Genomic DNA, 14,267 nt, shown 5'->3' with positions numbered 1-14,267 from the left:
GTTTCCTTGGGCCTCCGTTTCCACATCTTCAGAAAGGTGGAGTGGGGGAGCCGCTGCCCTGCCCACTCTCCAGGGCGCTGGGGGCCGAGATGAGACGGGATGATGGAGGGAAGGCACCCGGGCAGGGCTTGTTAAGGAGCGACGTCCAGGGCCCGCTGAGTGGCCAGCTCTCTGGAGCCCCAGGCCGGGGGCCTTTCCACCAGCCAGGCCGCCACCGGGGCTCGGCTCCCTGTGGGGTGGGAGAGCCAGCCGGGCCCAGGCAGGATGAAGGCATGTGCTCAGGCACCAGCCGTGATGAAGGGGGTGTCCATCGAGTGTTCCTTGGCCCCAAGCTCCCCGTCACCTCTCTGGCGCCTCCTGGCATCCCTTCAGGTAGTGCTGCGTGGTCCCTGTCACAGCGAGGATGCAGCAGCTGAGAGCTGGGGCCCCCCCACGAGGAGCACCCAGCACCCCAGCTGCCGCTGGCAAGGCAGCATGACCGGCAACACCAGGCTTGGCGCCCTCAAACGGCATCCTGACTGTGGGGCATCAACCAGGGCAAGAGGCCAGGCTGGCTCTAAGGAAGCTGGGGTCCTCATGACCCCATGGAAGCCACAGGGGGCAGCAAAGGTGTTTCTGAACCACCTGCCAAGGGAGGGGGAGGGGATAAGGCACCCCGGGCCTTCCTCTCTGCCCGTCCTGGCTCACAGGCCACGCCCCCTCACAGGCCTGCAGGGACTTCCTGGAACTAGCAGAGACGCACAGCCGGAAATGGCAGCGGGCTCTGCAGTATGAACAGGAGCAGCGCGTCCACCTGGAGGAGACCATCGAGCAGCTGGCCAAGCAGCACAACAGCCTCGAGCGTGCTTTCCGCAGTGCCCCCGGCCGGGCCACCAACCCCACCAAGAGCTTCAGTGAGGGTGAGCGGGCGTCTGTCCATCCGTCCTCTCCACTCTCGGTGTGCCCTCTGCCAGGTGGCTCAGCTTACACAGCCCCCCAGGGACACGTGCCCCTCACACGAGCACCCCACCTGGGCCTGCTTGGCCGACTCTGGTGCCCATATACCTTATGTCCCCCACGACGGGCACAGTCTCCCCCTATCTAGGTTCCCACTCTCCAAAGAGCTCAATGATCCCAAACATCCCCTCTTGTGGCAGGGCTGCCTGGGTGCCAGGTGGCCGCCCCCCGAACCTCGAGCTTGGGGGCACACGTGCCCTGGGAAGGGGGTCCATCAGAAAGGGAAGCTGGGCCATGGACAGACTGACCAGCATGTTTAGAGATTGGGGAAGCTTCTGGAAGGAAGGAGGCTCTGAGCAAGAGGGTGAGAGGACAGTGCGGTCCAGAAGAGGGAGCGTGGGCCCCACAGCTGAGTGACAGGGGTGAGAAGGGCCCGGGGGCTCTGGACCTCCCCCCGGCAGGCAAGATTACAAGTCGCAAACTGAGGCAGCGGCTCTGCACGTCTCTAGGAAGCCTCTTAACCACCAAAGGCGAGGACAGTGAGGAAGATGAAGATACCGAGTACTTCGATGCCATGGAAGACTCCACATCCTTCATCACCGTGATCACTGAGCCCAAGGAGGACAGGTGGGCTTGCGGGCTGGGCGGCCACTAGGAAGGAACCTCTCCTGGGCTGGCTGTGCCCGCCTTTTCTCTAAGTCTTGCTCCAGACGGTATTTTTGCTTAGATTGGTTCTGTTCTTCTTTAAATCAAAAATACCCAAATAATGTTTGTATCAGGATTTCATTTTAAATGGAGAACAGGCTATTGGCTTCATCCACTTCCTGCCCTGAGCCACGCAGGGTCCCAGCCACCCCACCCACCGTGTCAGCATTCCAGAGCAGACTGGAGACACAGAAAGCTTCTTTTATTTTCTACTTCAAAGCCTTTGTTTCATTTTTCATGAAAGCTTTCTCTGAGTATCTTTCCAAGTACACATTAATAGTAACTGAGATAGTTACTTGCACTGAAAACCATGTTGCCACACTCCCTGGGACCCTTGGGAAGCGCCCATGCATGTGGACGGAGCTGGAAGAACGTTTGTGGAGGGAAGAGTATGATGAGATGGGTGGGCAGCAAGGCTGCGGACAGGGGAGCACACAGGGCTTGAGCACATATTTGATATGAACAGGGGTTCAGTCCCCTCACCATTCTCATCAGGTTATCTTAGGTCCTGACACAGAAGTGGCCCATGAGCCCCATGGGGGACAGAACTGACCGCAGCCCGTGCTGCCCACCACCACCCGCACAAGGCGTGTCAGAGCCACGTGCTCCCCTGCTCGCCCTCAGGAACTGCAAGCTTCCCAGCAGCCTCACTCCCTTGTCTGTGCCACTGCCTGCCCAGCCCCACTGGGAGGAGGCTGGTGAAAACCTGTGGCCGCTCCTTTTTTGCCTCGTGGACCAGTGTGTTTCACCACCTCCCTGTCCTGGTTTCTTCCAGGGAAAAGCCTGGTTTGGTTTCCTCTTACCCCTCAGGGAGTTTTTGGTCCTATCAGCAGTGTATTTCCATTCCCCATTAATATTTAAACTTTTTTTAAAATTTATTTTTGGCTGCACTGGGTCTTTGTTGCGGTGCATGGGCTTCTCAGTGTGGTGGCTTCTCTTGCAGAGCTTGGACTCTAGGCATGCAGGCTTCAGTAGTTGCAGCACACAGGCTCAGTAGTTGTGGTACACGGGCTTAGTTACTCTGGGCATGTGGGATCTTCCCGGGCCAGGGCTTGAACCCATGTCCCCTGCATTGGCAGGTGGATTCTTAACCACTGCACCACCAGAGAAGTCCCTCCCAATAATATTTTTAAAAAATCTTTAATTGAAGTATAGTTGATTTACAATGTTGTATTAGTTTCTGGTGTACAGCAAAGTGATTCAGTTTTTTTTTGTTTGTTTTAATTTATTTATTTATTTATTTTTGGGGTACACCAAGTTCAATCATCTGTTTTTATACACATATCCCCGTATTCCCTCCCTTCCTTGACTCCCCCCCCCCCCGCCTCGAGTCCCCCCCACCCTCCCCGCCCCAGTCCTCTAAGGCAGCTTCCATCCTCCAGTTGGAAGTGATTCAGTTTTACATACATATATATACTGGGCTGGCCAAAAAGTTTGTTTAGATTTTTCCACGTCTTTTTGGCCCATCCAATACATATGTTCTTTTTCATACTCTTTTCCATTATGGTTTACTACAGGATATTGAATATAGTGCCCTGTGCTATAGTTCCCTGTGCAACAAGGTAGGACCTTGTTGTTTACCTATTTTATATATAGTAGTTTGTATCTGCTAATCCAAAACTGCTAATTTATCCCCCTTCCCCCTTTCGTGACCATAAGTTTGTTTTCTTTGTCTGTGAGTCTTTCATAAATAAGTTCATTTGTGTCATACTTTATATTCCACATATAAGTGATGTTATAGGATATTTGTCTTTCTCTGACTTACTTCACTTAGTATGATCATCTCCAGGTCCATCCATGTTGCTGCTAATGGCATTATTTCATTCTCTTTTATGGCTGAGTACCATGTCTTCTTTATCCATTCATCTGTCGATGGACACTTAGGTTGCTTCCATGTCTTGGCTACTGTAAATAGTGCTGCTATAAACATTGCATTTCCCAATAATATTTTTAAATTGTTCATACTGCTCTCAAAATTAGCACAGCTTATCCATTCTCAGTTTCCTTGCATTATCGCCTGGTAACATCACCCTCTGGGCTCTGAGGCCAGGGGGGTCCTGCTCAGTTCCCTCTGGCTCCCCACCCACTCCCTCATACCTGGAGCCCCAGGGCCTGGGCTTAGCCTCCTTCATGCCCCGCCCTGGCCTCCTTCCACACCTCAGCAACAGCCAGGCCACTCTGCTCCCACCCAACCAGCAAGCAGCTGACCCTGTGCTCAGTACTCTTCATCGGCTCCCCTGGCTCCTGGCACAGCCCCCGAGGCCCATGCAGCCCCCTACCTCATGCTGCAGCTGCACCGGGCAGTGGGCAGGTCCTCCGCCAGGGTGCCCCCTTGTCTGCAGTGTCTACCCCTTCTCCCCAGTGACCTGGGGTGGGGGGAGGGTGTTATTCCCATCCGAGGCCCTAACTGCCAAGTGCCTGTCCCGACTGGGCTAGCCCAGGTCACCCCTCCTGGGGGCTCCCCAGAGTCTGGGCCCCCAGCCACAGCGCCCCCTGCTGCGCTGGCTACCATCTCACCACAGGTATTCCTGGAAACAGAGATGCATCCAACCCACTTCCTTCCCTTCCTGAACCCCAGTCGAATGCAAGAATCAGAACAGCAGTGAGGACACAGTTGGGTCTGTCTATGCCAGAGGGCACCCACAGGGCTCCAGGGTGCTCTCCCAGAGGTGGCCACCCCTTGGCTTCTCTGGGTCCTGGTCAGCCAGTCCCCAGGAAGGAGCTGTATGCAGGGACCCCCGGTGAGGACTTCGTTGGGCGGCTGTTGCCACAGGGCACCAGTGGGTGGGAGCCCCTCCAAACCACTGCCCCAGGTCCCTCAGCCCCACCTGAGTCCTGAACTGGAGACGCTCCCATTGGAGATGCAAGCCGCCCCTCGAGCCTCAATGAGGAGGCCGGATAGAAGGGGGCCAGGTCCCCAGGAGGCCTTGGGATTTGTAAATAACTTGCCTTTCCTTCCCTTTTGTGTTTCTTGCAGAAAAGCTGAAGGTGGGACTACAGGCTCCGTGGAATGGACCTCAGACAATGTGAGATGGGCCCCAAGGGGGGGTGAAGTGGGGAGGCCGGCACTTTGCGCTTGGGCCCCCTGGGGGCGGGCCCTCTGCCTGGGGTGCCTTCATCTGAGCTCAGGCAGAGCCGGGCCCTCCTGCTGGCAACATGCCAGTGTGCGCCTGGTCCTCAGACTGCCCTGGGCCAGAAGCCAGGGCAAGGCTTTGGGGCTGAGGAGGCACCCTGGCCTCTGCTGATAGGCATACTCTGCTTCTCTGGCAGGTGCTAGATGTCCCGCTTGTGCCCCAGGGCCCCCCTAAAGTCAAGAGGCGTGTCCGCATCCCCGACAAGCCCAACTACAGCCTTAACCTCTGGAGCATCATGAAGAACTGCATCGGCCGGGAGCTCTCCAAGATACCCATGCCGGTAGGGGCCTGGCAGGGTGGCCTGGGGGCTGTTTTCTTGTGCGTGAACAGGAAGTAACGGCCCATGGAAGCATACACAGCCCTGGGTGTCATTAAGAAAATGACATGCTCCAAGCATGTACTGCATTATTGAATCATGTTCTCTGGTGTTGCTGAAATTCCCTCAGGGCAGAGGTCTCAGGCATGGAGGGAAGGAGCCGGTAAGGGGCTCTGAGTTGATCAGACATGGGGACCCGCAGCACGCCTCCTGCCCTGGCAGATGGGGAGTGGTGGCGCTGGGCTGTGTGTGTGGCTGGGCTGCCACCCTTGTGCTGCTGGACCACAGTGGCATCTCCACAGAGAGGGAGCTGGGGGGCTCCAGGCCAGACTTGGTTTTGCTGCGTGACACAGGACAGAAAACGTGCATAATGGCTCCGGGTATGAGTAGACCCACATCATCCATTTTCACTCCCCTGTTTATTCTCTCACTGATTCCTGTGATTCCCTGCCACGGCGTTTACGTTCTAGGAGGGGAGACTGATGCAGCAGGTCAGAACGTGTGGAGGGCCATGGAGAAAACTGAGGCAGGAGGGCAGGGAGGCAGGCCAGCGAGTGGGGCTGAGGCTTTAGACAGGTCGTCACAGGAGCCTCACGGTGAAGCTGGTCTGAGCAGTGACGTCCCTGAACATCTGAGAAAAGCAAGGCTGCTGTGCCAACGACCCCAGGTCTGTGCTGGGAGCAGTGGACGGTCTGTGCAGACCCCCGACCTGACCCCCTGCCCACCTGCCCACAGGTCAACTTTAATGAGCCTCTGTCCATGCTCCAGCGGCTGACGGAGGACCTGGAGTACCACCACCTGCTGGACAAGGCGGTCCACTGCACCAACTCTGTGGAGCAGATGTGCCTGGTGGCTGCCTTCTCCGTGTCCTCCTACTCCACCACTGTGCACCGCATTGCCAAGCCCTTCAACCCCATGCTGGGCGAGACCTTCGAGCTGGACCGTCTCGATGACATGGGCCTGCGCTCCCTCTGCGAGCAGGTGAGGCCCATGCACCTCCCACCCAGGCCTGGGGGTCAGAGCCAGACAAATGGGATACAGCCGCTGACCCAAGGGACCATCAAGCTGAGGTCCAGTCAGGCAGCTGGGCCTGCAGCAGGGGCAGATCAGGGGCACCCACCGAACAGGCCTCCTGGGGACAGTGAAGGCCATGTGGGAGGAGAGCTGAGTGAGGATAGTTGGGTCTGGTGGGGGGTGGGGGGGGGGGAGGGAGGGGAGGACGCTGCTCTGGGCCAGGAGGCGTGCAGCAGTGAAGGAGGGGCGTCTGCAGGGTGCTGTCAGGGAGTGGGGTGGGCTACAGCATGGGGTCACCACTGAGCTGAAAGGTGGCAGCAGAGAGTGGCCTGTACCCCCTGGGCCGTGGCCAGTGATGGTGGAAGCCAGGAGTGTGAGGAGCCCCAGGACCTACCCTGGGCCAGGGCTCAAGCTTGCCTCCATCCTCTCCATCCCTTCTCCAGGCCTTCCCTGCAGGTACTGTTCTCCCCATGGGGCAGAGCCAAAACTGGGCTCCTCAGGCATCTCAGCCCACCTCTAGCATCCTTGTCTGAAGGGGAGCGATTCTGTTGGTGCTTCACTGGGTGCTGGGAGGACCAGGCAGGCACTGCATGAAGGTGCCCAGGATAGATGCGGTCAGGCTGCCGCTGAGCACCAGCCGCTGCTGTGGCCGGGGTTGCGCTCAGAAAGCAAACATTTTGCAGTCCAGTGGCTGGTTTCAAAGGTGTGCTCTGCCTGCTGTAAAAGGTAGAGCTAGGGGCTTGCTTTGGATGTGGGGAGGGAGCCTGGGGAAGGTGGCAAGGATGACCCAGGGTTCCCGGCCTGAACTATAGACAGAGTGCATTTCTTCGTTGAGCAGAGCTGATCAAGTATCCACGTGCCAGGTGCTGCTTAGGCGTTGAGGGTGCAGCCAGCTGGGAAGTGACCTGTTCTTGTGGGCTGGGGGGTGAGGAGCAGGTACTGTGTATGTGGATGGTTCTGGCTCTTCTAGGAAGGAGTGGTCGGGGAGCAGTCTGGCAACGCAGAGTGAGGGAGAAAGAAGGAGCCGAGGTCAGAAAGAAGGGGGCAGGCGGCAGGAGGCTTTTCTGTGTGGGAGGAGTCACGGGAGGGCAGAGGAGGCAGTTTTATGGGGATCCCCCGCCACTGCTGTGGGGAAGAGTGCAGCACAGTGATAAGGGTGGAGCAGGGAGGCCGGTGAGGCTGGAGGCGGGGTGGGGGGAAGGGCGGATCCTGCATGCTGTTTTGAAGAAAGAAGGGCCAGAATTTGCTAAGGATTCGATGAGGAGCGTGAGAAACTGGGGCCAGGCATGACTCCAGAGCACTTGCTGTGAGCAGCTGGACCGACTGGATCGTCTGCCTGAGAAGGAGGCGATGACACAGAGCTCCAGGGCCAGGTCACTGGGGTCGCGTCCCTGAGTTTGCTGGTGGGCGGGCTCCAGTGGGGGCCCTGGCACAGGCACCTGACGGGCTCGGGGACCACGCACTCACCACCCAGGAGCGGCTGGCAGGTCTGGCCTGTGCTTCTGAGATGTAGGAAGGAAACGGTGCCGCCCACAGGGAGTGTCAGGAGCTCTGGGCCGTCTGTGTGGAGGGGCGCAGGGTGGCTGGAGCCCACGCTTGCAGTTCTGAGGCGAGGCCGGGAGAGGCTTCGCCTTAACCTTGTGACCAAAGGAGCCACAGAAATGAGAAGGGACAGGCGAGGGAAAGCTGATGGCGGTGTCCTGGTGGTGAGACCGTGGTCAGATTGGCCAGGGCTAAAGAGGACAGGGCGGAGGCGCTGGGTGGGCAGGACCCTGGCTGGATGCCGGCTCTGGAGCCAGGCTGGCCGGGGGACCTCCCCGTCTGGGCCTCCTCAGTGTAACACGGCACAGCAGACGCGGCCTCCGCAGGCGAAGGGCAGGTTCACTCGAAAGGGGCCTGACGCCCCTGCTAGAGCCTAATGTGCTCGCTTTACTCACCCTCAGCACAGCCTGTCACAGTCTGTCATCACCCTCATTCCACAGCCCAGGTCAGGCATGGCGACGCCCCGGCCCACAGCGCCACCCAGGCTGCTCCCCCAGCCATGCCCTTGCTCTCCCACTGGAGTGCTGCCCTTCCCGGGGGGCCCGGGCGCTGCCGTGCATCCTAGTTCCCAGGGCCACAGAGACCTGCATGCTTGGGCCCAGGGCTGTTCCGCGACCGGCTGGGGGCGGGCCCGGGCCACGTCCAGCAGACACTCACAGGCTGTGGGTCTGGTCTCAGGTGAGCCACCACCCACCGTCGGCCGCACACTACGTGTTCTCCAAGCATGGCTGGAGCCTCTGGCAGGAGATCACCATCTCCAGCAAGTTCCGGGGGAAATACCTCTCCATCATGCCGCTAGGTGAGCGGGGACATTAGTCCACCTGCAGGCTTCCTGGATGCCCCCGGCCTGTGCCCTGTCCCCTGTCTGCACAACCACTGCTTCTGGTTCCGAGCACCCTGGGACCGTGAGTGGGTGGAGCAGGCTGGCTGGACCCCAGCATGGCAGGCCGCACCTCTGACCCTGTGTCTGGCCTCCAGGTGCCATCCACTTAGACTTCCAGGCCAGTGGGAATCACTACGTGTGGAGGAAAAGCACCTCAACTGTGCACAACATCATCGTGGGCAAGCTCTGGATAGACCAGGTCAGGGGGAGCCCTCAGGGAGGGCTCGTGTGGCCCAGGGACTGGCCGCTGACCACGCCCCTCCCTCCCCAGACAGGGGACATTGAGATTGTGAACCACAAGACAAAGGACCGGTGCCAGCTGAAGTTTTTACCCTACAGCTATTTCTCCAAAGAGGTGGCCCGGAAGGTAAGCAAGGCCACCTCTCGGAGCCTCGGGAAGGGGTTGGATGGGGGGGGGGGGGGGGTCCCAGAGCGGGGTGTGTGCCTACACTGGCTGTGCCCATGTCCACAGGTGACAGGAGTGGTGAGTGACAGCCAGGGCAAGGCCCACTACGTGCTGTCAGGCTCATGGGATGAACAGATGGAGTGTGCCAAGATCGTGCAAAGCAGCCCCAGCAGCCCCGGTTCGGACGGGAAGCAGAAAACGGTGTACCAGACGCTACCGGCCAAGTTGCTGTGGAAGAAATACCCGCTGCCGTGAGTGGGACTGCAGGGCGAAAAGTAGGCAGGGAGCAGGGAGGGGACAAGGAGCTGAGTGGGCAGTGGACAGGTAGGCGTCCCCGCCCGGCCAGACAGGACACGAGCAGCAGGCACAGGAGGGTTCAGTCCCTGCGTGAGGGGAGCCAGACACCCGACTGTAAATAAGCGTGGTAGCACGTCCTACGCAGAGAATTTAAACAGTCCCCATAGTCCAAGGAATGAAAACCAAACATGAAAATAAGTGCAGGAAACTATAACAAGTGGCACAGCTGACTGCAAAGAGAAAGAAACAGCAATTCTACAAAGGAAAAATAACTAAAAAATTGAAAACTCCACAGGAAGGTTTAACAGAGAACCCACTGAATGTAAGTCAGAAGAAATAATCAAAATCTTCAGATAAAGAGACAAAACCTGGAAAAGACAAGACGCTAGAGTGAGAAGGCTGGCCACCTGATGACCCAGAGTGAGTCCCTGGAGCCTGGGAGGGTGCAGAGTCAGGACATGTAGTGCACGTCGCGTTTGAGAGCAGGGTCCAAGGGTCCAGCAGGCTTCTTTTCTGGTCAAAGTCCAGAAGAGAAAGACCACCTGAGGCGTTTTATCTGAGGAGAAGACAGCAAAGATTTTCCACACCTAAATCTACACAGTGAAACTGCTGAAACCAGATCAGAGAAAATATTAAACAGCCAGATTTTAAAAAGACGTTACTGGACTTCCTAGGTGGCGCAGTGGTTGGGAATCTGCCTGCCAAGGCAGGGGACATGGGTTCGAGCCCTACCCTGGGAAGATTCCACATGCCACAGAGCGGCTAAGCCCGTGTGCCACAGCTACTGAGCCTGTGCTCTAGAGCCCGTGAGCCACAACTATTGAGCCCATGTGCCACAACTACTGAAGCCCACGCGCCTAGAGCCTGTGCTCCGAAACAAGAGAGACCACTACGATGAGGAGCCCCTACAATGAGGAGCCCGTGCACCACAAAGAAGAGTAGCCCCTGCTCGCCGCAACTAGAGAAAGTCCATGTGCAGCAACGAAGACCCAACGCAGCCAATAAATAAATAAATTAAAAAATAATAATTAAAAAATAAAAATATTTATTAAAAAAATAAATAAATAAAATAAAAAGACGTTCCTTTCCGAGGAACAGCAGACTGACGGGCGTCTCCTCATCGGCAATAACGGGAGCTTGAAGACAGTCAAATCAAATCTTCGAGGTGCAGACTCACTGCCAGCTGAGAATTAATTACACACCCAGCGAGAACATCTTTACAGAGTGAAGCTGAACTAGACATTTTCAAACCACCCATTATACCACCGGCAAACCTGCACTGACAGGGCTCCCAGATGGAAGAACCACGATGTGTGAAATGAGGAACAAAACCTATGTGCACAGTGAGTAAATAAGAACAATACTGTCTTGTGGGGTTTAAAATGTAAACATTAAGTACCACTGCACAATCATGTAAGTCAGAAAAGGAATAACTGGAAGGATACTCTTCGAAGGCCCTTGTGCTAGCCAAGAGGAGGGTCACGATGCACACTGATTCTTGACTGTGTCAGCTGTGCATACTGTAATTCCTTGAGTAGCCAGTAAACCAACATGTTTAACTGGATTCCCAGAAGGAAAGGAAAGAAAGAAAAATAGAAAGGAGAGAGAACTAGTTAAAGAAATGATGGAAATAAATTTCCCCACATAAAAATAAAGAGATGAAAGAACTTGGGTTGAAAGAGCCCGTTAGAGTTCCAGAGACAAGAAATAAAGAAAACCTTCTGCCCAGACCACACCATACTGAAAATTAAGGACACCAAGGAGAAAATTCTAACAGCTTACAGAGAGAAGAGATTTCAGTAAAGAATGAAGAATCAGACTGACATGAGATTTTTTTAACAGCCAATGTTAGAGTAATATTTGCAAAGTAATGAAGCAAATGAGATTAGAAGGTGAATTTCTGTCTAGCCGAGCTATCATTCAAATATGAGGCTGTGATAAAAAACAAATGTTCTCAGGTGAACAGCCTCAGGTTTGCCACACAAAAACCTACAATGAAAACTGTATTGGACTTAGTACTTTACAAGGGGGAGGGAAAAAGTTCCAGAAGATGCTACAATAGATATATGAAATAAAAGGTTGTGTGTGTGTGTGGCTTTTTAAAAATAATTACTAAGACCGAATAATTACTAAAAGCAAAGAAAAAGAGAAGATGTTCCCACAGTAATCCAGAATTAAAAGTGTAGATGATGTTAACATGATGGGGTTTGGGTAGACAGAGAAGGACACCAGGGGATGTGAAAGTAGAGACTGATAAAAGATTTTTAAATCAGTAAAAAAATATTGAAAAGAAAAAGACAAACAGAAACAGTAAGTTAACACAGTAGAAATAAGTCCAAGCATAATAATATAAATAGATGAAACTCACTAGTTAAAAAAGCAAAATATAGGGTTGGCCAAAAACCAACCATATATTTCCCTACCATCTTACAGAAAAACCCAAACAAGCTTTTTGGCCAATCCAATAACAACTGACTGCATTTTTTAAATTTTTATTTATTTATTTATTTATTTATTTATTTATTTATTTAAATTTTTATTTTTGGGGGTACACCAAGTTCAATCATCTGTTTTTATACACATATCCCCGTATTCCCTCCCTTCCTTGACTCCCCCCTCCTCGAGTCCCCCCCCCCCCCACCTGACTGCATTTTTAAATATCCAGATACATGCACCTTCTAAGAAAGATCCAAAGCATAAAGACGGGCAAAGCTTGAAAGTAAAAGACAGACATATCATGAAAATACTAATAACCAAAAAAGCTATAACAGCTATGTTAATATCAGGTAAAAACAGACTTTAAGACAGAAGTATTATTAGGGATGGAAGAGTTGCTACGTGATAAAAGGTTGAGTTCTCCAAGAAGATATAAACAGTATGCATGATACAAACATTCTGCATGTAGTGAAAGAGCCTCAAAAATACACAAAGCACATATTGATCATAAAGGGAGAAATGGATAAATCCATCACCACAGTGGAAGACAGATTTCAATACACTCATCTCACTTGTTGAGAGTCAAACAGGGAAAAACAACTCAGCAAGACAGCGAAAAAACACAGGATATACTTATGGTTGCAACAGAGAACATGCTTTTTCTCAAGTATATGTGGAATTTATGCAAAAATCAATCGTGTACTAAGCCCTAAAGAAAGCCTCAACAAATGCACAGAGGGTAGCACACAGACCACAATCTATAATAAGACAAATCAGAAGTTCTGAACAAGATGTTGAAAAAGTCCCCACATATTTGGAAAAAAAATTTAAGTTGCTAAATTAACTCATGGGCAAAATAATAAATTAGAATGGAAGTTTTAAAGTGCCTAGAACTGAATGAGAAGAAAAAGATACCAAAACTGGCTGGATGTACCTAAGGCAAAGCTTCAAAGAAAATGTAATGCCTTAAATAGGTATACATAACCTTATTAAGGCTTTTTCATTCTAAGAATTAGAGAAAGTTCAGCATACAAACTGAAAGAAACAAGAAAATATACCTTAAAAATAAAAGCAAGGACTTCCTTGGTGGTGCAGTGGTTAAGACTCCATGCTTCCACTGCGAGGGGCACAGGTTCAATCCCTGGTGGGGAAAGTTCTACATGCCACACACGTAATGCAGTAAGTAAATAAAGTAAGTAAATAATAAAAATAAAAGCAGAGATATAAAATAGAAAGAAATAAAATGAAGTTTAAAAAAGTCATAAGTTGATCTTTGAGGGAAAAAAACACAAAAGCACTGGCAAGACTGATCAAGGAGAGAATACAGAAATAAATATTGTTTTCATTATGTTTATTATGATATTTAAAGTATAAAGAAATAATGAAAGATACTGAGGCAGTAGTTTAATAATTCCCACAGGGAAAACACAAAGCCCAGGTAGTTTCATAGGTGAATTCTACGAAGTTTTCAAGAAAAATATCTCAATTTTGTACAAAATCTTCCAGACCACAGAAAAAGAAGAAATACTTTCCTTTCTTATACTGTGAGGCCAGTACAAGATACCTGAAAACAAACCAGGCTAAAATAGTAATAGGAAAATAAAAGTTCTACCCTATTTCACTCATAGATAAGCACAATTTCAAAACAAAACACCAGAAAACCTAACATTCTTCAATCATGTTGAGTTTATCCTGGGTACGCGAGGATGAATCTGTAAATTAATTTGTTACATTAACAGATCTGAACAGATTCAGAAAAAGCATCTTAGGTGCCTCAATATAAGATTAATATGCAAAACTCAGCTGCATTTCTACACACTAAAAGAAACAACTAGAAAATACAGTTTAAGACACCAATTATCATATCTGAGAGTATCAAGGACCTTGTAATAAATCTTATAATATATGCAAGACCTCTATAGAGAAAATTATAAAGCTTTGCTGAGATATCAAGGAAGAGCTAAATGAATGGAGAAAGATACTATTTTGGTGGGTAGAAAGAGTAAGTATTATTAAAATGTCGTGATCAGAAGACTCAGTAACTCAAACAAAATCCCAATAGTGATTTTCATCGAACTTGATATTACGATTTTTTAATTTATATTGAAGAATAAAGGGGCAGGATATTTCTAAAGAAGAACAGAAAAAAAAGAGGACTTGACCTACTAGATACCACGACTTATTTTGAAGCTATAGTGAAACAGAATAGTGAGCCTGGAAACAGTGCCATGGATGTGTACATAGCTTCGGTGTTGTATCAGAGCACATGGAAAGAGGGTACCATCCACTAAAAGTATCTGGGGAAAATGCTTATCCATATAGAAAAAGATTAAGTGAATCTTTCCCTTACATTATAACAAAAATCAACTCCAAATAAAGTTCTTAACAGTAAGTGTTAAGTTTGACTTACTGTTAAACAATAAGTTAAACTCTAAGTGGAAAATATAGATGAGTATCTTCTAGAACTGAAGGAAATATGTCTTAAATAAGACAAAAACATTGACTATTCAATTATATTAAAATACTTCTGTTCATTAAAAGAAATTCTGCTCACTAAAAGACGACTTAAAGCAAAGATAAATTAAAAAAAAAAGGGGG

General features: G+C 51.2%; 1 protein-coding gene across 3 annotated transcripts in view; it reads left to right on the top strand.

Moving 5' to 3' along the window:
• The window catches only part of OSBP2 (oxysterol binding protein 2), a 158,190-nt gene that overhangs the window by 139,153 nt on the left and 4,770 nt on the right, over positions 1-14,267 (top strand). For all 3 annotated transcript variants that reach the window (XM_057744131.1, XM_057744133.1, XM_057744132.1), the window contains 9 exons: positions 707-899; positions 1,446-1,563; positions 4,619-4,667; positions 4,912-5,055; positions 5,827-6,072; positions 8,326-8,446; positions 8,626-8,729; positions 8,802-8,897; positions 9,003-9,187. In XM_057744131.1, the coding sequence (XP_057600114.1) occupies positions 707-899; positions 1,446-1,563; positions 4,619-4,667; positions 4,912-5,055; positions 5,827-6,072; positions 8,326-8,446; positions 8,626-8,729; positions 8,802-8,897; positions 9,003-9,187 (1,256 nt within the window). The remainder of the gene's footprint in view (positions 1-706; positions 900-1,445; positions 1,564-4,618; positions 4,668-4,911; positions 5,056-5,826; positions 6,073-8,325; positions 8,447-8,625; positions 8,730-8,801; positions 8,898-9,002; positions 9,188-14,267) is intronic.

Source organism: Hippopotamus amphibius, chromosome 8 (assembly GCF_030028045.1).
Source record: "Hippopotamus amphibius kiboko isolate mHipAmp2 chromosome 8, mHipAmp2.hap2, whole genome shotgun sequence".
Classification (NCBI taxonomy): Eukaryota; Metazoa; Chordata; class Mammalia; order Artiodactyla; family Hippopotamidae; genus Hippopotamus; species Hippopotamus amphibius.
This window is presented reverse-complemented; position numbering and strand designations above follow the sequence as displayed.